This window comes from Apteryx mantelli, chromosome 13, assembly GCF_036417845.1.
Source record: "Apteryx mantelli isolate bAptMan1 chromosome 13, bAptMan1.hap1, whole genome shotgun sequence".
Classification (NCBI taxonomy): Eukaryota; Metazoa; Chordata; class Aves; order Apterygiformes; family Apterygidae; genus Apteryx; species Apteryx mantelli.
This window is the reverse complement of record NC_089990.1, coordinates 23460124-23486177: the sequence shown is the minus strand read 5'-3', so window position 1 is coordinate 23486177 and position 26054 is coordinate 23460124. Positions and strand designations below refer to the sequence as shown.

At 39.3% G+C, this 26054-nt stretch overlaps 1 protein-coding gene and 1 long non-coding RNA gene across 3 annotated transcripts in view; one reads left to right on the top strand and one right to left on the bottom strand.

The window, feature by feature from the left end:
* Positions 1–26054, bottom strand: part of LOC106489851 (uncharacterized) — a 310540-nt gene that overhangs the window by 256811 nt on the left and 27675 nt on the right. For both annotated transcript variants that reach the window (XR_010885584.1, XR_001293477.2), the window contains exon 3: positions 13217–13333. This is a non-coding gene — a long non-coding RNA (uncharacterized lncRNA). The remainder of the gene's footprint in view (positions 1–13216; positions 13334–26054) is intronic.
* LOC106489848 (homeobox protein CDX-4-like) lies at positions 10041–24279 on the top strand. The gene is made up of 3 exons (XM_013949111.2): positions 10041–10473; positions 20414–20559; positions 23956–24279. Exons 1-3 carry the CDS (start codon positions 10041–10043, stop codon positions 24208–24210), a joined length of 834 nt encoding a protein of 277 aa, XP_013804565.1. The 3' UTR covers positions 24211–24279.

Here is a 26054-nt window from a genome sequence, read left to right as displayed (position 1 = left end):
TTTAAATAATCAGAACCTGAACTCAGATACTTCAGAGAAAACTTCAGTAAACCACACACTAGACAATTATGGAAAATTTCCCCTGACAATATGTACCTTGAAGCATGAGGATTTATATTCTTTAAGCATTGTATTTGCTATGATTCATGTAATTACCAAATCTTTTTCCAAACCTTTCTAAGCTCTTTGTTTTGAATAAGATCTTGCAGCCGTGAATTGCACATGCCATTTGTCCTTGTATAAAAGCTAGAACCACTCCCATTAACGCCTTTTGAGGGAAAGCAGAGAGGAGCTTGCAGGCATTTTTCCTTTTAAAAATGTTTGCCACTATATTTGACTTCTTGCATAACTCCCCTAAAGTTCTGAGGAGCAAATCAGGTACCTGAGGGTAAACAGTCTCCCAGCTACAGGCCCTCAGTGCACTAAGGCTACAACCAAAAAGGTCGCTCACTGGGCAAGGAGAGGTATGGTACCTTCCAAAAGAAGCAGGTTCAGTGCTCACACTTTTCTATATTTAAACTCGGCTTTTGCATCAACTTTGCAGATGTTGCACACTTTAAGCAACAGCTGTACAGCTACAAACCTCCCATATATGACACTTCATAGCTTCTTTCAGGGTGACAATGGAAGTTTTGCTTTTAACACCAAACTGAAATGTTTTCAAGTCATGAGTTTATACAGGGATTTGCAGAAATACACTCAGCTAATCAGAGCAACTGAACCAAAAGTATCTGATTTATTTTTAATAATCTCATCTGGTTCATAATGAATTTTTAACCCTGCTAACTGCAAGCCTACTACTTTGAGTAGCTTCCCTCAAAAGGGCACAGTCAATATAAACAGCTTAAAGGGTCTTCTTGAGTTTACTGAGTGATTTTGGACCCTAAAACAGAGTGCTCAAGTAGAAGGCCATGCGCAAGCTTAACATACAAAATTACTTGAAAATATCAGCTGTTGAGAAGGCGCTTGCTTCCATAACTGGAGCTGCTGGAAGAGATATAATTCAGTTCAGTCTTATCAGTGACCTGGCTTCATCTGTTTATCACTCATGGTGAAAAACTGGAACTCATTACTGTACTCCTAAATAGTTCAAGATTCATTGTACTGCCATAAATTAAATAGATTAAATAATTCGCCCAAAGCAAAATTAATCTTGCCGGTCTGAGCTGAAAATCGAACTTGTTTTCTCAATTTTTTTTCAGCATCTTTATCCTTTCTGCTCTACCAGGTAGGCATAACTCAAAATTTAGGATAATAAGCACGGTCAATACCATACAGTATTGACGTACTGTATTCACTAGTGGTAAATGGATATGCGGTACCACCAAGCCTGTATCAGTTAATCTAGCTCTTTTACGGAGAGGGAAGTAATTTAAAGCCTTTTCCAGCACCTCTTCCCATTCCCCAATAATTTTTAGTTTGATGAATAAACATGATATAACTTCACTGAGGATATTCTCATTCTTAGGTTTTACCTATATTCCATTTTTCATAGAGTATACCTCACACCTCCAAACAGAGCAAGAATTTCTTTCAATTTTTCTCTTGAGGCTCCTAGGCAGCTCCAGTAGCAGAGGCAACTAAAGCAGCTGGGGAGCTGAGTTTTAGTATAAATAAATTCCATACTGTGCAATTTTTGGTGACTTGTCTCATGTATAAAATGGGCACAAGGAAGGTTTGTTTTGTAAAGTGCTCCAAAAGAGAAATGAAATATTAGAAAAGTTCAAACAAGTGTTTTCTAAATATAAAAATTAATGCTACTCATATTCCCATCCAATTTTCCCTTTGCAACTCCCATTTTTCTCCATGTCATTTACTCCTTTTCCCTTTGCTCCCCTTGCCACTTTTGTCCTTGCTTTTTGGCTTATTTTATTCGTGCATACTCCCACTACCTGCCCCACTAGAGGCTAGATGAGCACAGGGAACGAGCCTGGTCAGTGGGCTAGGAAGAAGCACTGAGCAAAGTAATGATCCGTGATGCCCACTCATATGGTTAACAACCGTGGGGAATACATGAGCACTTCATTTTGGTTGTATCTGGCAACTTAAAATAAAACTTGTTGTTTAAACGACACTATTATATTTAAGTTCCAGGGAGGGAAAAGATTAGTTGGGTTGTTTTTCTTTTTCTTTCTTTTTTTTTTTGGGGGGGGGTGGAGGGGCAAAAGGCTGGATACAAGGATTAGGAAGGGGGGATAATTCCTGAGCTAATTTACCATTATACAGACTAGGGGGTGGGGATTTAATCAATGCTAGTATTAAAAGCAGCTATGAAAACCGCTGTAGGCAGCAATACATTGACCCTTTTTTAGCTTGGTCGATTACTAACTACAAATTTGAGCAGCAGCTAATAGGGGTATTTAATCAGACATGAAAGGTTTGCCTAGACTACGTATTAAAAGTGCCACCTAGTGGAAAAGATCACTTTAATGAGAGGCTATTTCTGCGACTATTTCTATTTCATGAATGACTATACAGCTATATGAAAACTAGGTGTAGATCAGTGAGTCACCTACATTGAGACACTCTGTTACATCCAGGGATATTTTCCCTGCTAAATGAAAAAACAGCACTAGTTCCAGCAATCACCAAAAAAATCCTTGGCATTATTTAAGAATTAGTTGCAAGTCATCCACATACAGATTCTGTGCCAGCAGCTCACTGCCTAATAGCACATAGGGCACAAGGAACAGGATTTACACCTAGAGAACTGTGTTCATAGAACTCTCCAAAGCATTATTTTAGATTATTTAGAATTTCACCAGATAGCATTTAAAAGTCACAATGTTGTTTTGCCATATATGAAGAACAACACAGTTCTCTTCTAAATCTGAGAGTTGCAGACATGAGAGTTTCCACTCAGTAGAAGCGCCTTAAACATACGTATACACAAACTCACAAAAACCAGAGTACTGGAACGCCAGATTACGTTTTGCTTAACTCAGCTGGTCACAGCTCATACCAGGCATTCCTGTCGCTGCCTGTGCTTTTTTTGGCAGCGACTGAAAACCTCCCATTACGCAGCAGGTCTGCCAGCACATTAGCTACGAACCGGCCTCGGTGGGTTCCTGCCTACAGCATAGGGTTTCCCTCCTGTTGCTGGAGGCAGCCAAATGACCGGCCGAGGTCCTGCAGCACCAACAACGTGCAAACAGACCAAAGCACTGAACATGGGTTTCAGATCTGGCCGTGCTTGGTTGTGGAATTACTGAGCAGACCCCTTGGTTTTCTTCTTACGCTGGGTAGTGACTTACCAGGTTTGGCTACATGAATTTCATCACTTTCCATCACATCGCAGAAGTGGCGTGACTCACACAGCCGGAGGAGATCCGGCATATTGCAAGGCATTAAAAATTCAAAGCACAGGGCAACCTGAAAATAACAGTTAGAAAAGGAGATTTTCCCTTCAGAATCAGAACCAGCAATATTCTTGACGTTCTTACGAGACTGTCTTTTATGTTAGGTACCCTGCATGCTACTGCAGGCAACAAACGTTAGCTCATTTACTTCACAAGCCATGAAAGAAGGAATTCGTATTTTTATGTTACCCCTTATACGGAGAGCTTTGAGCACTTTCATAGCACTTCTTAATTTGTACCATACCACGCGAGGTCATGAGTGTTACTTCTATTTTACAGATTAGTATCTGTTGCGGATCACCAATTACTCGGTTAGTCCAAGGTAACTGAACAGATCGGTGGCCCTGAGAACCAGCTATCTCAATGTTCTTTCTATCTTACCTCTGCTCGACTGTCTACCTGCTCGGGAAGGTCAGCTCTCTCTTTACAAGACAGGGAGCTAAGAAGCGTAATCCTGGAAGTTTCTATCATTCTCGTGACAACACATATACCCATTAACGTGGAATATAGGTTAGAAACACAGCTACTCCTTAAAGGAATACTAGATTAGAATACTACAGTCCTGCTCTTCATTCCTCACTGCCATACGAGCAGTCTGCCTCATAAGGCATTTCTACTAGTGAAAAGTGGGTGTGAAATACCAGCATTTGGACTGGTGGCATTTTACATTACATGAGAGGCAATATTTCAGTGCAACAGAGACCAGTCCTGTATATTTACACCCTGAGTTGTATATGGCACCTCAGTGATCCAGCTCTCAATATCTAGCACATTTTGGACCTAAGAGCACTCTGCAGAACAAAAAACAAAAAAACCACCCCCTTGTAAAGACTAATTTTAAAAAGCCTGCCCTGTTCCCTGAGAGCATTACTTCAGGTTTCAAAAGAGATATGTTACAATTAATTAAATAGCATGGCAAAAATCACTGCAACAAAGCCCAAATTCCAGGTTAGACCACTTCATTAACCATACTTCTTCCTGCATCTGGACAGCATGAAAAGCGAACGTGACAGATATGAATCACATCACTTAAGGCACTCCTAGAAGAAGCTAATATACGAGATCAGAATGATATTAAGACCCTATTATTATCTATTCTATTCCCTATAAAACAGAATAGCTCAAGTACTTTGAAATCTGAGTACAGACATAGTCACTGGAATTTTTATTAGACATGGCCTGCCATTCAGCCAGCCGACCACTAGCTGTCCCCATTGCTTCACAGGAGGAAAGGATCAGTCTTGCAATTGAAAGCCTATTTTCAGATAGGCATCTGCCTCCAAAAATGAGTGCGACTGCTCTTGGGAAAAAGTGAAAGCTCATAAAAAATAAAAATGAGCTATTACAGTTAATCTTTCCTCCACGACAACAGCACATCCCATAGCTGTTGTCATTTGTAGGATTTATCTTAAAAAAAGAAGAAAAAAAAGATAGTTACTGTTGTTTTTAAGGGCTGCTACAAAATATCATGGATTTTCAAGGTCAGATTTATCCATGATACTGTTCAGTTTGGTCCCGACATTTCCAGAGTTAAACTGAAAAGGGTTTACTGTCTGACTTAGCTTTACTCTGCATGTGCCTTCTCAGAGTTTTTCTTTTTTATTCCAAAAGGTCAACAAGATAGAATAACCCTGTTATAAGTAGCACAGGAGAAAACTTAAATAAATATTTACACCTTAAAATAAATGGATGCGTAGGAGAATATCTGCCTCCTAGGGCACTGACGTGGTTACGGTTTGAAACATCTGGATCAGAAGCTTCAGATACAATTTTATCAGATCTATGATTTTATGACAAGACAAAAGGAAGCCCTGGAGATCTGGAGTCATGTAGGAGAACAGGAATGATCAAAGTGAATTGGAGCAATCCAGAGTTCCTGCCTAGTCTCTGCAGTATCTGATAAAAACACCTTAAGGGATGTTTTTCCAAACAATATCTATGATGGATGCTACTTCCTTACCTCAAGCTATAGAAACTATTAGAATTTAAAATTGGAAAAGGTATCTCAGAGAAGCCATAGGGAGAATCTGGTGGCTTGGGCTCATAATTTTTCTTTGTCTCCAGAATCCAGGATAATTCCTCATTTCCATTTATCTTCTGGCTTCTCAACATAAGCCTAGAACATAGACTTGTTACTAAATTTGCTAGACCCATATGACTTTGGATTTGGTCTTTTCACAAATCAATGTGGAGAAATAGAGTTTCTTACTGATAATGGTTGGGATTTATTATCACGCAATAGATGCTGTTAGGAAGACAGAATAATATTTTATAAGGCAATTCATACCACCTTAACTGCTTTCTAGCTGTAACGCTGCTACTCACAAAAGAATGGTGAAATACTGCATATACTTAATAAAATTTATGTTATGAACTTGGAATCTATTTATTGCTTTTTGTTCAGCCTTCATAATTCAGTCCCATTATCTGCTTCTCTGTAGAACATTTGACTATAAATTCAAAGACAAAGCAATGCCATTTCGAACGTGGCAGGCCTCCAGCGGGCTCAGACTGTAAGCAGTGAAACTGTTATACCGCATGTAAGGCAGTTGTCACTGAAGTCAGTGAAGTTATTTAGATCAGAATCTACCCTTTTCCTTTGCTACATTAGAGTCAAGCAAAGATGAGAAGTGTGGAGAAGGTTGGGACTGCTATATCCTTCAGAACATAGTTATTGGGAAAACATACTCGGGAAAAAGAGCTGGATCCCTGCTTTGTTACTTCAGCTTCCCTTCTAGAAGGACCTCTCTTCCACTTGGCATAATGCTCTTAAACAAAAATTTTGTGAAGAACTCTATTCAGGATAACAGAATGAAATTCAGAATTGTCAGTGCAGGATTATTAACAAAATAATACAAAATGCTAGTTATAAATATCACCAGGTTGGAGAGGAAGAGGTCAGAATTCACAGTACACTGGAAATTTTCTTTAACTTGGGCTAGAATTCGGAAACCAAACTACCCAGAGTTTGAAATCTACAGTTCAGTTCCAAATTCCAAACTTCACTGTAAGTAACAGTAATGTACACAAAAATGGTGGGCATCTGATGTGCTTTTACCTGCCTATTGAATTCCTGTGTGAAGTGAATCATGATTTTTTGATGTACCAATACATTGTGTTAGTGCATAACTAAATGCAGAACGAAATAGATTCACACTCAGCTCCATACCAGCTGCACATATTAGGAGGAAACTTCTTCAGAGGAAGAACTATTTTCTGATTAGTTATCTTCTGTTCTTCTATTTTACCTTTAAGGTTACGTATTTGTGACTTTAAAACTTCTTAGTCTTATTTCAAAACTGATTTTCCAAGCACGACTGAGTTTCAAAAAATGTTATCCTACATACAAATAATTTTTGTAAATATAAATGTACAATACAAAAGTCTACATATCTTTTTCCATAGAGTAGAATCTCTAAGGAAAACATAAAAACCAACAAGGCCATAGAGGAAAAGCAGGCATAAACAGAGAGATGCATTTGTCTAGACACGATCTGCTTTTTGTTTCTGATAAAGGGCTCTGGGGCAGGCCTGGAACAGCAAGAGGCAGTGAACGTTATCCTCAACCTATGAAACAGAATAATTATTTTCACAGTACAGAAAATTATCAATTTAGTTTTAAGAAAATGTACAAGTCAATAGACTTTACTCAACAAAAGAAGTAGCTCCAAATAGTCTACACATATAGCACTGCATACAAACACTTTACAGATATAACAACTGACTATGGAGAAACTTCTCAATTTTTTTCCCCAGAAGAGGTTTTGACTGAAGAACTGCATATTTACGAAGGACTGGGTACACAGATAGACTGATCTCCCCAAGAAGGCACCTGTTACTAACAGATATTCTTGCTATAAAGTACGAAAAGCAACTGAAATCAAAATCTTTTTATATCTATGAAAATGTTTATTTTTAAATGAACTATATCAGTATTTGATTATTTATCTACCCCCACCAGTTAAACAACATCCATGTCCAAAGACATGGCTGAACTAATAGGTTAGGTTCAAGTAATACAAATTAAAAAATTGGAACTGACAGTAAAATGCAACTTGCTCAAATAAGACCAACTTAGGGCACTCAGGAATCCACGTAGCGTTCACAGCATGCGGCCAAAGGAGTAAAGCACTGTCAGTTCAACAATCATATATTGTAAAGTACTTTTTTCAAGCAGTATGGAACAACAAGATAGTCCTTACACGCCCGTAAATATATATTAGTTGAAAGTGCCAAAAGGTAGTTGTATGTAGTAATTATTAATACTATTCTAATAGACATGAATAAATACTACCTCAGTATAGTATCTTCTTTCACTAGCTTCATAAACCAAATTATACCATTAGGGAATAATGGTCCAAAATCTCTCTCTCATAATAATGTTGCAGTAGGATAGAGAACTGCTGTAGTCTGATATATCCAGCATTCCTGAATGCTGAATAAGAGCAGATCAAGATCCAAACTATGCAGTGATACTCAGCTCTTCTGCAGTGTTTTGGCTGATTTATTGGTACAGCTGCATTCAGGAGAGGTACATCAATGCTTAAAAGGGGGAGGGAAGGAAATTGAAATTAAGTTACAACAAAAAGTTGTAAAAAAATCTTTCTTTGTAATTATTTCAGTACTGTCTCAACTTGACAGCTACTAACAACCACATTGCTCACTGATTCTATGCGTTTCTAAAGGACTGAAAAAAGGGAGTAAGTACTAGTAAAAAGAAAAAGACAAAGTATATCTAGATTGTGCTGCAGAACTTGTATCCCACTGCATTGAGCCACAGGCTGTCTAGAGACACTAAAATGCAAGAGAGAGATTAATATGATTTATGCTGCTGATACAGGAGACTGTCAAGCTGTTCAGACAACGCGCAGATCGGTGACTGCCCTACATTTGGGGAGTCTACACCAACAGCTGTACTCATTCCTATTGACTGGCCGGCTGTCTCACATGTGTAAATTGCAACTGAATACGCTCACCCTCGCAAACACAATCAGCTGCTTCTGCAAACTTCCCCCAGCCAATGATTTTGAAAATACCTTTCAACAGTTACGCCACAAAACATCATCCTGCAAATACAAGAAGCAAATAGCAAAAAAGCGTAAGTTTTGCCACAATGCGCAGTAGGAAAATCTTAACAAATACTCACAGAAAGTTTGGCCTTTTCCATCTAGCCCTGATATCAGAGTCAAAAAGGACTCCCACAACTACAGTCACAAACCATTGTGTGAATACGGCCTAGAGACCTTTCTCCCAGGGAAGGAAACAGCAGTGTTGTCAGGTGTGTGAAGTGATTCTTTCCTCCTGGGAACCAGAAGGAGGAACCTGTAAGTTTACATGGTGTTAAAGTGCAAAAGACCCTTAAAGAAAAAATACACCTCAGAACAAAGAAAAAACTCATTATACTTTGCACCTGTTTAACAAAAATATCCTTTTAACAAGCTGGTTCATTAATAAAGGTGCAATTAAGTATCACATCATTAAAGGAAGAGGAAGGAAAACAGAGTAAATTCTCATTAAGAGACAATGCCAAGGTATCTAGCTCATTAAAAAAAGAAATCAACACCTTCACCCCTCACTCCTGGTTATAAATAATCTCATAGGAATTTGTTTTTTTATTAATGCAGGATTTCTCCTGAAAGTTAGAAAGCTGCTTTGTTTTTAAGCTAAAAACCTATAATTTGTTCCCATATTTATAAGAAACAGTGCTGCTTATTGTGAACAAACACAGCAATGAAACCAGAACAATGTTTAGGGAAAACCACCACTCATTTCAATATCACAAACCCGATACAGGCACGGGGAAAGTGACAGATTTTGCATTCGCTCAATAACAGATTCTCTTTCTGTTAACATTGTAAGCCAGAACGGAGAAACTTCAATCACGGTGGCAAGCAGCCAGCTCATGAATAGGCTCGCTAACATCAACAAGACTATTCGTATGAACAAATGCTCAAAATGACTATGAGACTTCTTGTATATCCTTTGTAATGTTAAAATCAATAGGATTACTGTGGTTTGTAAGTGCTCTCTCACATGGACTAAGGACTGAAGTCAAGAGGAGCGCTCATGTGAGCAAGTACGGAAGGGTGGCAGTTAAGGACTGAACTAGTCCTTTGATTTCAGTTTAAAAACAATAACATAGCACATTCTAACAAAAGACTGCCGGACTAGCAGATAACAGGCTTTAACTAACTATAACCTAAAGCCTGAAGTTAGATTCTGCCATGTATTGCACAAGTAAAGTACTGCTTTTACTGCCTGAACAGTTATTGGTTAATGATGTATGCAACTCGGCTTGAAGACCATGAGATTTCAAACTACGTTTAAGGAGTATAGAACCAGGATGGCAATACATAAAGGATCTGTGAGAAAGGAAGCACTAGAACTAGCAGCAAGGTGGGGTTGCCTGCATGGTCAGCCCTTCATTTGAATGCAAATGTAATTTTGGGGCAGGCAGTTATCTGTGACATCAGGCAGGACCTTAGTAAACTGTTACCACCAGCACCTGGTAACACCATTGTTAATCATGTGTAGTAAAGGGACATCAGGGCTAGCAGGAGTCATTTATAGAGCCAGGGAGGGCTAGAAAAGAGAGAGAAAGAAAGAGGAGGGGAAGAGAGATCAAACAAACACTGCGAGGAGCAGGATGTCCCAGCAAGACAAAGCCCGGCTGTGAGCATCATGTATGTGAGTTATCTTTTGGATAAAGAAACCAGCATGTATCCAGGATCTGCAAGGTGCAGCAGCAACAACCTGCCGGCGCAAAACTTTGCGTCTACTCCACCCTATCCAGATTACATGGGATATCATCATGTGCCCACTCTGGACAACCACGGACAGTCTGCGGGAACCTGGGGATCTCACTACGGCCCACAGAGGGAGGACTGGAACGCTTACGGCCCGGGACCCTCCAGCACCGTTGCTGCTGCACAGATCAACGGCTCCTCTCCTGGGCAGGTCTCCTACAGCTCTGCTGATTACAGCTCCCTCCATCCCGCTGCAGCTGGGGGGTTACCTCCCGCAGATGCAACTAATACCCAGCAAATCTCGCCCAACAGCCAAAGGCACAGCTCTTACGAATGGATGAGGAAAACGGTGCAATCCACTTCTACAGGTAGGAGGGCGCTGAGGTTTATGCTGAGAAGAGCTTTTATTTGTGGCCAAGTTTCCCGTTTACAGGAAATGTACATCTTAAAAAAAGAAAAAGATCCTAATTGCTTTGAAGGATTCTCTTGCTAGCAGTTAAATATCAGTTCTATTATTGGATCGTGTCTTTGATCAGATGATGAATTCTTATATTTCTTTCCTGACTTTTAATGCTGGGGCAGATGAAAAAGCCATGAGCTTTGTTCAACAGTGAAGTACCTTCACTTAAGATAATATGTTTAAAAAAAAAAAAGTTTTGAACTTCAAATAATTGCTTTTAACACGAGTCCTACAGATTTGAATGAAGACACATGTCTGTGGACAGAAATCATGATGAAAGCATCATATTTCCCCAGTACTTTGCTTATTTTCCTGAAGTTTTAGAGCAGACGTGAAAGACTCAAGTAAAACGTAAAGGGGGTGGACATAAGGTTTTGTGTTAGAAACAACCTCCCTAAACTTCCTTCTTCAGAACACTGAAATGAAATGAGATTGGCAAGATCAAACAATGAGTCGAATTGAAAACAGGAATGATAAGGAAAGGCTTGCTTCACTTTGTAGTCGTAGCTTTCAGAATATGCAGGAATATAAAGATCCATCCTAATACAACCAGTTAATACCTTGACAGGTCAATCTCCAATGCATACTAGTGTGTGAGTGAAAAATGATGCTTCACTGCATTTAAAAAGTAAAAATAAGTCATGAAGCTTCAGGAAAGGATCCCTTTTGACTGTGGAAAGGAACAATACAAAAAAAAAAAAACACTACTGCATATCCCTAAACCAAATGTCTATACCTTAGATCAGATAGCAGAAGGAAAGAATGGAACAAAACAGGGGAGCAGGACAGGAGGAAGAGGGGAGGAAAGTGCCTGAAAAGAACTAAGACACAATCTGCTATAAAGGTATTTGATCTTCTGAGGTGCTGAGCAGTTTTGACATGCACTGAGATCAATAGGAATTAAGGATGCCCAGTATATCCTCTAAAGAGATGCTCATAGTATTTCAGTATTATATTTTAGGAAGCTTCCTTTCCTTTCAGTCCTTCCTTTCTGCCACCTCTGCTCCACACATGCCTGCAAATAATGATTTTTAAAGCAAGTTCTGACTCACTCTCCGATGGGAAGATAATTATTTAAAACATGTTCTAGAAAAATAAAAGCACCCAGATACAAAAATTGTCTTTGTTAAAATAGTGCATCTAATCTGTATGGACAAAGTCATTACTACTGTTGACTGCAACTTCATGGATAGTCCACAGAAATCAATAGGACAATCAGAGTAAGCTGTTACTCTGGGTGAACAAGAATTTTGCCAAATACAAGAAATAGTGTTTTTTTTAATCACATTTGTTCTTCACTGTATACTACCCAAGAAAAAACAAAAGAGGGCCCAATCTTGCAAAAACTTCCAACTTACTTCTGAGCAGTCCTTATGAGGGCAATGAAATTACTCACAAACCGTATGATTCACCATATAATTTCTGATGGCAGAAAACTTATTCAAAAATCCACTTCTTCTCATCTCTTCTTTACCTACCTGCCTCTTGCTCCTGTGGATTTAAAATGCAGCCTCTCTGCAAGAGAGATCTGGTCTGCTGAGCTGCCTGTGCTGTCCCTTCTAATACTGGGGACACTGTGCTATGTATAACAGACAATAGGGCTCTAACCGCCTGCGTAACAAGCCTGCAAGGGTCAGAGCATCCGCTGGCGGTGCTGGCAGTCTCTCCGTTCTGAAGTGACTGGTCCAATAAGACGTTCAGTACCTTCAAGTCCAGAGGAATTGAAGAAATCAGCATGTCCTAAGGCCGTATCCCCTCAAATGCCCAGAGGCCAGTGTACAGCCCTCTGAAATTAGTGGGAGCCTACCCATTCACTTCACGGGTATTGGGTCATGCTTTAGGGAAACATTCAGGCAAATAGTTTTCCTGTTGCTTCTTCCCCCCCGTTTCCCTCCCCCCCCTTTTTTTCATATGCCGGGAATACTCAGTTCCAATAAATTTGCTTCACTGGAGTCAGTTTCTTTTTCCTCACTCCCTCCTCTTCCTCTGTTTAGAAGCAAAGACACTTTTGTTTTTCCCCCATTTTCCAAAAAACTCAAAATTAGTACTAACAGCAACTAACACTAACGGGTCGGATCTAGCTATGCACTTAAGTGAGTGTAGCTTTGAGCGTGCAAGCCTTGCCACTGACTTTAAACATGTGACTAGGCTGACTGCAAGTACTGAGGTTGTCTGCTGGATCACAATCAAAACGCTGAGTAACTTGTTAGATTGAATCTATTGCTCTTTATATTCTTAAAGTTGTATATGTACGTTGAGTATGACCCTTCAGTCTTTTTGAAAAACCATTAGCAATTTCAGTAGAGGGTTTGTATAAACAGGAGCTGATGAATCCAGCTATTATTTATTAATTATCCTTATTCCCTGTGAAATAGATATGAACTACTATTCTTATTTTAAAGATGGAAAAACTGAGGCTCAGACTCACCCAAAGTAACTCTATCAGAACAGAAATTAGACAAATGAGTTTTATTATTTGTTCATTAACTGTTGCAAAATACTAGTGAGCAATAATAATACAATTTTACCATGGAAACACAGACTATTAAGGCAAGTGATTTTTGCAATATGATCTTGTAAGTCTGCATGAAATGTGCCAGTAACCATATCCCTTTAAAATCAGGAGAGAATCCTTCCATAGGTTTACTTACATGAGTAGTCCGACTTGTGAGTAACAGCTACAGAAACAAGGTGCAGAATCAATGACATTTCCATCTCCAGAGGTTTCACGATTAGCTTTTCTTACTGATGCTTTCTGGCCTCGTGACCTGGCAGATGACAAAAAAACCACTTTATTGAAATTTCTACCACTGTCTCATATCTTAGAAGTCTTTCTGTATTCTCTCACTTATTCAGTTTACCTGGAACAACAAAAGAAATTACTTTTATTTAGTCTTATACTGTGTAACTCCAAAAACAACAACAAATATAAGACCATGTCTTCAGCTGGTGTTATGTGACATTCATGAAATCATGCCACGTGAAACCTCTGGAAGATCTCAGAATTTATTGTGAGACTACCATGCTGGTCTAGCGGTGCTGGAATGCACTCCCCACAGCAAAGATCTAGTCAGACTTTCAACCACCATCGTGTGGTTGGAGGATGCCTGTCTGCATGTGTCTCCCAGCACCTTTGGAACTGGCAGGACTGATCCTACATGCAGTATGAGCAGGATCCAAGGCCTGGTCACTGCATTCTTGAGGGTGTTCAGAATACAGGAGAAAGCAAATGTATTTTGACTTGGAACACTTCAAGGAGAAAACCCTAACTATCTAGTATTTTCACCCAAGAACATGGGTGGAAAAAGACCCTAATATTGCTCCCGTTTCCCCTCTCCCCTCCTAAATTACCAGTTTGAAAGGACAAGCAAAGCCAAGGAACTAGCAATTACAACAGAGGACAGAACACAGCCATGAGAACTAGGATTTGAGGTGGCAAGGCTACAAATTCTACACGCACGCGTGCACATAAATAGCGTGATTACTGTCAAATTCTTTGATGGAAAGTAGAAGAAATCCATCCTAGAGCAGGTCATAAATCTTCTCCTCTTGGTTTCAATATTTTTTCGGAGGTATCTGAACATTTTCACAGAGGAGTAGACTTTTCTTTTTGTCTCTGTGAGAAAGCAACAAAAATTTGAGGTAAAACTGTGCCCAAAAGAATACGTCTGAATAGTTAATTGCCAGGCAGTTTCAGCAGCAATGAGAATTTACTCACAAAGCTGAAAACACATCTTAAGATCTGCACTTATGTTACCATAAAATAGGGAGGGCAGGAGTTTTGAAACAGAGGGAAGCTAATTATAAGCAGAGAGAGACATTTTCTATACATGATAATTCTCCTGTCATTCTTGTTCAATAAAAGATTTACTCTGAAAATACAAAGACTCTCTTTCTGATGATGACAGGTGCTGATGGCATCATTAGCAAAGGTACTGTAAATGTAGAGCATCTAGTCTTTGAAGAAGAAAGAAGTTACATTCCCTCAATTCTAGGGAAGAGAAACAAGCCTCTGAATAAGCCATACCTGCAAAACGCTGAATGCCTAAAGAACATGTAACACTTGAAAAATGTTCAGCTGATCACCTGTGTTTAGCCTAGCGTGTCACTAGCAATGGAACGTCCCCTGATCCTGCCACTTACAAACCTGCCTACATTTTCCGCAGCTTGTGTCCTCCTGCCAAATAAAACCCACACGGGGGGTCTGTCCAATCATCATCAAAAAGCGACAAAAGACGACTCTGCTCTGGATTCAGTTACTTCTGTATGATGAAGATTAATAAAACACAATAGAATAGTTCACACTAACAAACTGAAGAACATAATTTGGCCAATAAGCTTTATTACAGAATAGTAGAAGATATCCCTAATAGATGGCATTAGAGGTTTAAATAGTGTTCAGTAACAGAAGTGAGCAAAATAGAGGGAAAATTCTTCAAGTCGCCTGCCAGATTTTGATTCTGTGTTTCTCTTCTCTTCTTTTTAGCATGAGTCATCTCAATATGTATAACAAGAACAAATGCTCAAGACCCACCAGAAAATATAAACACAGAATTTCACCAAACCTTTATGCAGCCATTTTGCAATAATGAATAGTCTTATTCATCTCAGTAAGAATGCTGGCAGGAATGAGATTACTCACACATTTTTATACAGGATTGGGCCCATGTAATGTTTTCTAACACAATGACAAGGATTTTTTAAAATTTAGCTTTTACAGAATGTCATGTGCAGCACAATGTCCTTCTTCCAGACTCATTTAAAATTATCTTTTTTTCACAACTCCAGTTAGGTCACTGAAATCAAAGTAGGGTGAATTTGGCCCTTTCTATTCCTAACTGATAAAATAAGTGCATAAATATTTAGAGATAGGCCCAAAACAAAACTCTGGGTCCTGATCTCTGATGGCTTTATCATAAACACAAAAACTATCTTTAATCTCTCCCTTAATACTGAGCTAACACAAAGATGCAGATCTGAACGGAGCCTATCTCCAAGCCAGAAAAACATTTCACATTTCTCACTAACTTAAGTTGCATTCCAGTCATCAGGCACTGACATTAATTCCCTCTGAAGCGATATTAAACTACGTAATTGAGATCATGATGCTCTGTAAGTAACCTGACACTATTCTATACCATGATACCTTCTGTCTAAGTTAGGTAGCTGCTGGATTTCTATGAATGATGCCAATTTACGGAAGACAAGGGCATTCCTGAACAGTTAAGAGAGGAGGCACTGAAAAAGGGGCCAGGGCCAGTTCTAATGCTAATCTATTTTGCTTTGTAAACTAGTTGTGAGGTCTGATGGTGTTTTTTTTCCTTTCCTGGGCTACATTGTCTTAGGTTTTGAGGCCTATCTGTCATATTGAGGCAACAGACCCTTTTAACACTTCTCTTTGCTTTGATATGCAATCTTGTCTCTTCCTTCTCTCTCTTTTCTTCAGGAGTTATATTGCCGGAAAGGGTGATGATTTTCACAGCAAATAAAGAGGCCTTCTCCGAGCTTTATTGTCTTCAGAAGAAATGCTCTGTGAATTTTATGGTCAATAGGAAAGCCGTTCCCTTCCCCCCAACTCAAAACTTGGCCACTCACGAAAATTGCTAAAGTGGGTGTCACAGAAGCGGACTGTTAAACCTCATGAAAAGTTTTCTTGATTTTGCATCACTCCAGAGGCACTCTCAGGTAGTCACTATTTGGGAAGTAAGTTTTTGACAAAGCTCGCTGTTCTTAAATAGCTCAGCAAAATCAGGGAATCCACCCCCCAACACCATCCCAAAGGCGGTCGTACTACAAAGGTAGCTGCTTCAAAGCAGCTGCTTCAACTGCTGATAACCTCTCCAGCCGCTTGCCATTCCCTGGTATAATTGTCCACCATACAAAATTTCCAGTAAAACTGACACTATATTGCTGATTAAAATGATAAACTGCCATTAATAAAAGGTTAATTAAGATTGTAGAAAGTTGGATGTTGCTAAGTTCACTCACCTATCTAAATGAGTAAAATAAACAGGATTTCACTAATGGATTGGATTAAAAAATTAACTTTTAGCTTTGGATGATTAAAGTCATTAGCTCCTAAAGAAGTTTGAGAAATGAAGAACATCCTTCTGCTGTCTCTGAGGTTAATCCATAAATCCTACCTCAGGTTTTACTCAGGTAATATTTCTTCTTGAAATAAAATGCACCACTGTAGGGAAAAACAGCAGAAGGTCTCCAAGATTTGGCTCCAAACACAGAGAGGGTCAATTCCACATAACAAATGCAATTACAGGCTGAAGTTCCAAACTGTTTACAGAAAGGTTTTGTTGCTATTGTTTGTTTAACTTTGTAAGATATATGAAAAATGTCCTTTGCCTTTGAAAGGAAATGCCATATTCAGTGTAATTCCAGCACAGCATCCAACAAGGGCAGTAGGAAGTCTCTCCCTGACAGGTAAGGGCAAGGGCCCAACAGAGTGAAACATGACATTGTCAGAACAACAAGCAGCCTCTAGGAAGGCCCTGGCAGACCTCAGCTCTCCCTCTCTGCTGTTTCCCATGCAGGGTATTACTCTGCAAAAAAATCAGATTATTAAAGACAAGATTTACCTGAGAGAGCACAGAGATTTTCACTCAGATTATTTTTAACTTTCAGGAAAGAAATATTCTCCTTTTTCTTTTCCACTTCTTAAAAATATTAATTTCCTTTAAAGAAATAAACTAGATGTGAAAGCTCCCAATGTTCCTTTAAAAGGAATCAGAAATTATCATCACTACTAAATATAAAGGTACTTATATGACAATAAAGAATTTTGTAGGAGAAAAAGTTCTGTTATCCACATACATTTAATTTCTTCTTCAGTTTAAAAAGCAAAGAAAAACATTCCTCTTCTGATAATAAATGTTTTTGCACTTAAAATCAGAAACAGGAGGGTGTATCTTGAAGTTTACCACCTTGTTTTGGCAACAGAAGATCATCTGATATTTGTCTATGGCTCCTGAATAAGAACAGAGTGCAAGATAAGATCACCTTGTTGCTCTTTTGTGTACTCCATCTTAACAATACAAAGGACAGCTAGGGAAACACTGGAGGCATTTTGTCCCATAGAATGACCCCAAAAACTAACCAAAGGAAAAAACTAACCAAAACAGAAGCTAGAGAGATCAAAAGTTAAAAAATATAAAGTAAGGCATTAAAGCACCCCAGGTGATGATACATTAAACAAACAATTTACCCTCCCAAAGAATGAAAACAAATGTCTTGATATTTATGTGAGCTGAACTGAATAACCACCATTCTCCAGGGACTCTAAAATTCTTCCTATAATATTTTAGAATTAACATCACTTCTCACTTGATTATTAGAGTAAACTTACCCAGTCAAGCACACCCTAGCAAAACCTTGGCAGCAAAGTTATTTGATTTGAGTGAAAGTATTTTTGGCTACGTGGAACGAGCAGAAGCCCCAACAAAAGCAACAAATACGTACATGCATACACTTATGTCTCCTATTGAAATACTCCCAGTAAACAGGCTGATGAGCTCCAGATAGCTGGAAAATGCCCGTATCACTGTAAACTCCTATTAACACAGAGTACTTTCCCAGGGTTCGAGTAGCATGGAGCCTGGAAGCTGTAGGAGCAAATTCTGATGTAGACCTTGTTCTACAAGCCTGGGAAGAGGGCTAGAGACAGCCTGTCACATAGGGCGAACCAGTTACTGTCCACAGCCAGAGGCGTAACAGTATTTGTTTACAGCATTGCAGTGTCCAGGACTTCCAGTGCTAAACAAATCTGTATCTTGGATCTTTACAAAAAGTATTAAAAGGATCAATGCCCTAAAGTCCTTATAATGTAAATACTATCATACGGAGCCAAATATTCTTACAATTAACACAGCGCTGATTGTCAAATGCTGCGAGAGAGAAAGTGATATGGCTCTCAAGTTATTACCATGGGGTGTATACATTTAGACAGCAAGTGAGAAGTAATGTTAACTTTAAATACGTTCAGCTATCCAAACGAGGAGTTAAATCCTATGTCTCCCTCCACAGATGGAGGGAAAACGTCTGTGAAACCAAGTCACAAATTAAGGCATAAAGTACTTCAAGATTCTGCTGCAGTTCTGCACCCCAAATTCTGATCTTTGGGCACTAGTAAAAATTCACAAGCATGGGGGGCTGGAAGGGGGACTGGGGAGCAGTCAGGCCTTCAATTCCACTGAGACATGAAACCTCCAGCTAGGGTCTTTCCTGCAGGGGGGAAGCTGGTTGCTGTGGGGCAGCATACCGTGGTCACCTGCTTGGAGACTGAAATTTTACCAACTCATAGCCTGAAAATCTATTTCAGTGCTCTCCAGAGCTCTTCGTTCTTTCAAAATTAACTACTCTTATTAGGTGTGCAAGTCGTACGAGTCTGAGGAACCCCTTTTTTGAAAAACTAGGCATTCACACAACCTTTTCAGAGAAAAGCAAGCATAATCCACTGTACAAAGCTATGCTACATCTGCAGTGACAGCAGACTGTTAAAGGCGGCAAGCCACCATGTGCCTCAAGTTTTATGCATGATCTGAGAGAACTTTAATCTAAAGGGGCTGTTCATTAATTATACTATCAGAGTGACCAGCAAGGACACAAAGAATCACTAACTAGAGTACCACTATGCAAGATACTGCAAAAAAATACCAGATAAAAACACATTCCCTGTCCCAGACAATTTACAGTCTAAACATATATATATAAGAAGAAATGTCCAGATGAGTACAGATAAACAAGGAAGCACAAGCGAAAGAATAAGACACTATTAGTGAGCGTGATAACACTGGTCTTAGCACATTAATGATCTAATCTTTCCAGAATGTAGGAAGACTTTAGGGAAGGGCTCAAGTGCCTTGTTTTGAAACAGGTGTTGATCCCTGATACTTTGATTGCCCGATATGAACAAAAGAGGAAAGGCAGGTGACAGAGGGAGCACCAGTAGCCTGTCCCGTTCTCACCTCTTTCACTAAAGCCAAGACAGGCTGTCCTCGGAAATTATCCCATACGGAGTCCATAAACTTCCAGCCACTTGAATATGTCTTCATTGGCTCATGTCATTTGCCATTACCTTCTAGCAACCTCAGGTACTGCTGAGCCACGTCTCAGTCGGCTGTACTGACAGCTGAGATGAGGTAGCAAAGGTGCTTGCGAAAGAACAGATGCTGCAATTCTAGTATTGTTCAATGTCCTATGTTAAACCTTATTGCTTTCTTTTTCCCATCTTGTTATCGTCATCCGAAAATCTACGTTACTATTCTTTGTGCTGTTGTCAAGTCATGGATAGATTGCGCCAGACTTGAAGGGAAACATGACCTGCAAATTGAAATAACCACAATATTATATGAATTTTTCCAGAAACAAGAAATGAGGAACTTTGGAAGCTCTCAATATTTTCTATGCAGTAAAATACACTTCACAATTTCCCTCCAAAGCAGGTAGCATTATATCAGCTTTAGAGACGGAGAAACCGAGCCGTTTAACACTATGCAGGAAGCCTGCCTCAGAGCTGGGAACACAACCAGGGTTTCCTGGCTCCTAGCTCTTAACAAGACCACCTTTGATTTCCCAAATAACACAAGGGTAATAAAGAATCTAAGCACCAGTTTGTCATCTATTTACTGAAGAGTAAAACCAAAATCTGAGGGTCTGAAATTCCTGTGTTGTAAATCAAGATCGAGTCCACTGCAGTCAAGGGAGTTACCCTGGGTAAGTGCATAGAGAATCAGGCCTAAAATACCCATAAACATATTTTCAAATGTAAGTCAGATATTTTGTGTTACTGAATTTAAAAAAATTCTAGCTTGAAGCTATGTGTTCTTTTCTCAAAACAGGTAAAACAAGAACAAGAGAGAAGTACCGGGTGGTTTACACAGATCATCAGAGATTAGAATTAGAGAAGGAATTTCATTACAACAGATACATTACAATCAGGAGGAAGTCTGAACTTGCTGCAAACCTAAGACTTTCTGAGAGACAGGTAGAGTATGGATCACCCATTCAGGGTTTCCTTTGAATTTATTATCGCTGCGGAGGAGATAATAGCACTGGTTAAAAACACAGAAATGCTAATGCCTCTAATAAGTGAACGTGACTGGATTCCACTTGCAGTGTAGGAACTCAAAGCAGAACAGCCCGATGGCCTTCCTTGCACTTATTTCTAAATAGTCCATCAGCACTAGCTCAGCTCCGACAATGAAAGCACCGAGCTGTGCACCAGTACTGAAAAAGCAAACACCAGTCTCAAATACAGTCCTGTTCTCAGAAACAGGAGCTCAAAAATCCCCCCAAAATCCTGGCTGGAGTTCTCTCTGCTTTACCAGGGCAGCAGTAGCAGGGAGAAATTTTTGCAACAGTTTCTGTTCTGTTCTGTTTTACTTGAAAGTTTAACACAGTACACTGAAATAAGCAGTTAAATATAAAATTAAAAGTGCTATTGAAGGATCTCCAGTAACAGATTTCAGGGGATAATACGCTCATTAGCTTTCTATTAGCAAATTGTACACTATTACAGCACTGATTCCTCAGTAAATTACTATTCAAAATTATTCATTGAAGATTATGCCTGATTCACCACTGCTTGTGGGATCTAATAAGCAGGGATAGTCTAAAATACACCTAGCTGTTCATCCAACGTGCACTTGTCTTGCAAAGCAAGTGCTGAAAGAGCTTACAGAAATGGAGAAGCAAACAGACATTTTGCAAGCATTTCTCAATCTGCAGCTCAGTGCAAGTATTTAATTATTGAAAATTAAGATTATTTCAACTGGGCATAAAAATCATACTATCTGTATTTTCCCTGACTGTGAAATTCTTAATAACTTGGCTTCATTATGCTAAATTTAAAAACTAAGATCTGTTTCTGTAAATGAACAATATTTACTTGAAACTTCCTAGTTCAGTGATAATTCCTGAAAAACCTTTTGTTAGCATATTTGAAGTGGTGATGCAAAAAAGGGCACAATACTTTTTTTTTTTCATATTTATCATAGGAATCACAGCAACATTTCTTGTAATGTTTGCTCTGCTCCATCATCAATATATGTTATGAACAATATTAATTCCAATGCACAAAGCCTAAACTTCATTGAAGCCTCTCTTGAAAATGTAAGATTAAGAGGGAAATAACTGATATATATTCCTCCCACTAACCTTTTGTACAGAATTGTATAACCCCACCACATGAATATGACACCACCATTGACTGAACATACACTATCCTGGTCCTAGAGGTACTGTGCTCTGCCTAGGAGCTGAAATGACTTTCTGGGAAAGCATTTTTACTGGCTGTGCCAAAATCCCATCCAGGACACGGGAAGGAATATCTCACTCAGGACAAAGGACAAGGATGATTGTTTAGACAAGGAAGGAAAGACATAACATCTAATCAAAAACAGAGCGGTAAAATGAAGGACTGCTGATATAGAAAGACAGAAATAAAGGAGATGGTGAGGACAAGGAAGAAGAGAGAAGATTAGACTTGGGGGGAAAAGTTACTTGCAAGACAACTCAACCATTGAAAAAATACTGAAAGAAAAGAGACCACCAAGTGAAAAAACACAGACAGAATAAATCAGGCAGACACAACTGACCACATTAGCTCTTAGTCTATCATTTCAGATTTGTATTCACTTGTAGGTATTGGATAATTGGCATATGAACATGAAGTGCCTACTAAAACTTCTCTCTGGATCACCACTATAGAACTGCATCCCTAATTAAAAAAAAAAAAAAAGAAAACTACATTCAAAGGCAGATAAAAACACTGAACCTAGAGGGTAATTCTGCATCTCGTGTTACCTTGAGTTTTAGGCTGTTTCATCTTGTCCTGAATTTTGGCAAACGCATTGGTGAGGCTAGGTTGCCTCAGGACAAGTAGAACGCTACAAGTTTGAGAGTATTTGAGAACAGAACTTGCCACTGAAATGATATTCCATAAACTAAGACAACAGAAGGAACAGCCAAATGTTCGAGATGATAGCCTAGGACTTAAGAAACCTGGGTTCAAGTTTCCACAAGTTTTGTTTGTATCCAAATTCTTCAACTGTAAAATGGGAATACTAATGCCTCAATGACAAATACACTGAGACTGCCATACAAACTCCTTAAGATGTTTTGTGGTAACATTGTGGGTTAACTACTAGGTTTCTTTCAAAACACAACATAATACCCACAGATAATATCACTTTTTATTGTTTTATCTTCTTTCTGATCATCCTACTCTTTTTCTTTCCTATGCTTCTAGCAAAGGATAACTCAACAAATCACTATTTCTCAGTAAATCACAGATTTTTTTCTTTGGTTATACAAAATGGTGACAAAAGTGCTTCCTTTGTCACCTGAATACCAAAGGGAAAACAGCAGAACACGTCTGAATGCGATAGCTTGACTCATTACACAGACAAGACATAATATAGAGCCACCTCCAAGGATAAACAAGGATAAATTTGGAATTCACCAGTTCAAATCCAATATTGTGGATTCATGTCCAAAGACACTTCACCTGCCATAGAACATTTACCCTTTCACACCTGATCAAATTCATTTTAATTCTGCTGTACTTTCAACAGAACATTGCTCAATTTCATCTCATATCGTAGCTTGTTCCATCCTACCCAAAACTGTACGCTCTTCAACAGCTGCTCCATTTCTTCCCAAAGCTGACTGCATTTCTGTGATAAAGCAATGACTATGGTATATAGCAGTGGGCTGTGTGGGAAGCACCATAAGCAGCAGATTCTTGCTCCATCTACAAATGCAATAAAAAAACACTCAGCTATTAAGGCACTGCTTACATAATTCTTTGAAGTTATGTGTGTACCAACAGTAGCACACATGCACAGTCCAGTATGGGACGTGCTGATAGATGGTGCAATCCTGCTCCGAACTGTATTGCCATTGTTCTTTCGCTTACACTTTGGACCAAACCGATTAACACGCAGCCTTTGAAACAGGAAAGCTTTTGTTCCTCAGTCCATTGGCAAACAACAGGTTTAGACTTACTCTGACCTAGAGCATACAGTTTCCAATGTAAAGATATTCTCAGAGTATTTTGGCTATCAAAGTGATGCATGAGATTCTTTTCCATTAGATTTTGTACCCAAAAATCAAATTTTATTCCATAAAATATACTTCCTAAAAATAAAACTAACACTGAAAAACTCTTTATCAAACTGTCAATAAATATTTGATTCCCAGATAGTGAAGATTTCCTGTGTGAAAAACAAGCAAACAGCTCTGTTGTCTTAGTTGGCTACTGCCTTTCTCAGTGGTCCTCATGCAATTGATTTTCTCTTATGCCCCATGACTAATTACATAAAGGGCCACATTGCATCCTATTAGTAATTGAAAAAATGTTTCCTCTGCTCCTCTGCAGGTGAAAATCTGGTTCCAGAATCGCAGAGCCAAAGAAAGAAAATTAATGAAGAAGAAAATGACTCATTTTGATGGCAGCAACCTTGGCTCTATGCAGAGTGACTCTAGCTCAGTGAGCCCCATGCCAGTTCCTGACCAACAGACTCATTCAGAAATGCCCAGTTCTTTATTCCCCCCGCCGCCCCCTCCACCTCCGCTTCCAATGAGCGCTTTGCAGCACAACGGGAACCTGCAGCAGGTAGTGGCCTCTCAGTGAGGCTGCCTAAAGCGCTGCTGCGTCACGAACACTCTAACCCAACAGTACATGGAGCACTACAGTACGAGAGAGAGAGGACAGCTGTAGCTGTTCTGCAAGAGTCCCCAGCGTCACACCACTCTGCGCACAAAAGCTTCAAGCACAGTAAACCAAGAGCCACTTGCCAGGTCTGCAGGATAGTGCAAGCTTCCCAGGGCAATGGAACTGCTGTATGCAAGGAGCCCTAGGTGCAGAGAGACTCTGCAAGGGGATGCCGTGCCGAGCCTGTGCCACAGAGCAAGCGCTCCTCCAGCCGTGCAGCAGGTGGGTAGGCACGGGGAGGGAGGAGAGCTGAGGACCACATACGGCCACCTGTTGTGCTACACCGCAGACAGAAAAAGCACAAAATGGGCCACAGGCAATACAACTTTCCTGAGGCAGTAGTGGCAGCGGTATGCAAGTGCTCCATCCCTTGATCCTAGGTAAAGAGTATCTTCCTTCTCCTTCGATCTCCACACAGGTTCCATGTACTAATCTCACTTTCATGGACTTTGCACATGGATCTTGATAAACGAAAACCTGGTGTATGTTTTGACCCACTTGATGGAAAGTTTGGGTCATGGTGGTTGAACCCACTACATTTTGATGGCATAGGTCAAGGATGAGCTTTTTGGGACTTTTTGGCTTTGACAGGTATGATTTCCAAAGCTACATACCATAACATGCACCCTACAATCTTACCATAAACGTTTCCAGAGGAAAACATTTTGGAATTGTGAATCTTGGCCTGAATTCATGCTTGATAGAAAAAAAATCATGTTAAACTCATTTTGTATCCTGAAGAAATGGCAAAGGAGGGAAACTCCTTAAAAAAATGTAGGTATTTAAAAGAGTAATTGCATTTCACGAGACAGCATAAGCCATGGATAAAGAAGCAGTAATTGCATTCAAGTAATTTTAAATTCTGTCTAGTTATCAGGCCTATTGAGATACCGAAAATCTAAAAAGCCAAATTAATAGAAGGCAAAGCAAAGCAATATTTTACTTAAACATAACCTCTGGCCAACTTTTAGGCAGGCACCTAACAGTAATCTCCTAAATCCGTATCTGAGCATCTAAATATGAGGCTTCAATTTCAGAAGTGCTGATCCCTCCTATACTAAGCAGAATTTGGTAGGTAATCAGTACATAAGAATAATCAGAACACTTGCTTCTTCAGGTGTTAGAAATTTGGGATCCTGATCCTCACTAATTTTCATCAAGGTGTTCTCCTAAACGCCTCCATCATTGTTGCAAATAACACTGAGGAACATTGAGTCATTTAGGCACTACATCCTTGGGGGGGGATTCTTAATTATAACAAATAGTACTATTAGATCATCAGAATGTGAGTAATGTAAAATTACTTTGTATATAAAGAACATTTAAATAAATGACTTTTTCACTAATCATTTTCCAGCGTTATACCAGCTACTGTAACTAGCACATAGGCAGAAAGATTCTCATGATCAGTCTGTTACTGAATTGTAACATAAAGGTTAAACGCAGGGTGATGGTAAAAAATGCTTACAGAATGTAGAGAAGAATGGTAAAATGAGGATGGTTCAGGGAACTGGCAGTTTTCATTGCTTCTTAATTTCATTCATCATTTCATGATTGCAAGAAGGACAGCGTAAGATAAGAGTAAGGTCCCAAACTAACAGCAAATGGATATCCATCTACATTGTAAAATTCCCACTCTTTCCTTTCCCAGTGCTGCTCCATTTGCTGGCATTAAATCTCTCTCCTAGTTTTATATGTGGCTCTTCTAGAACCAGGTTCAGGCAAGATGAAGAAACTTTTCTGCAATTTAAAGTTCATTTCAA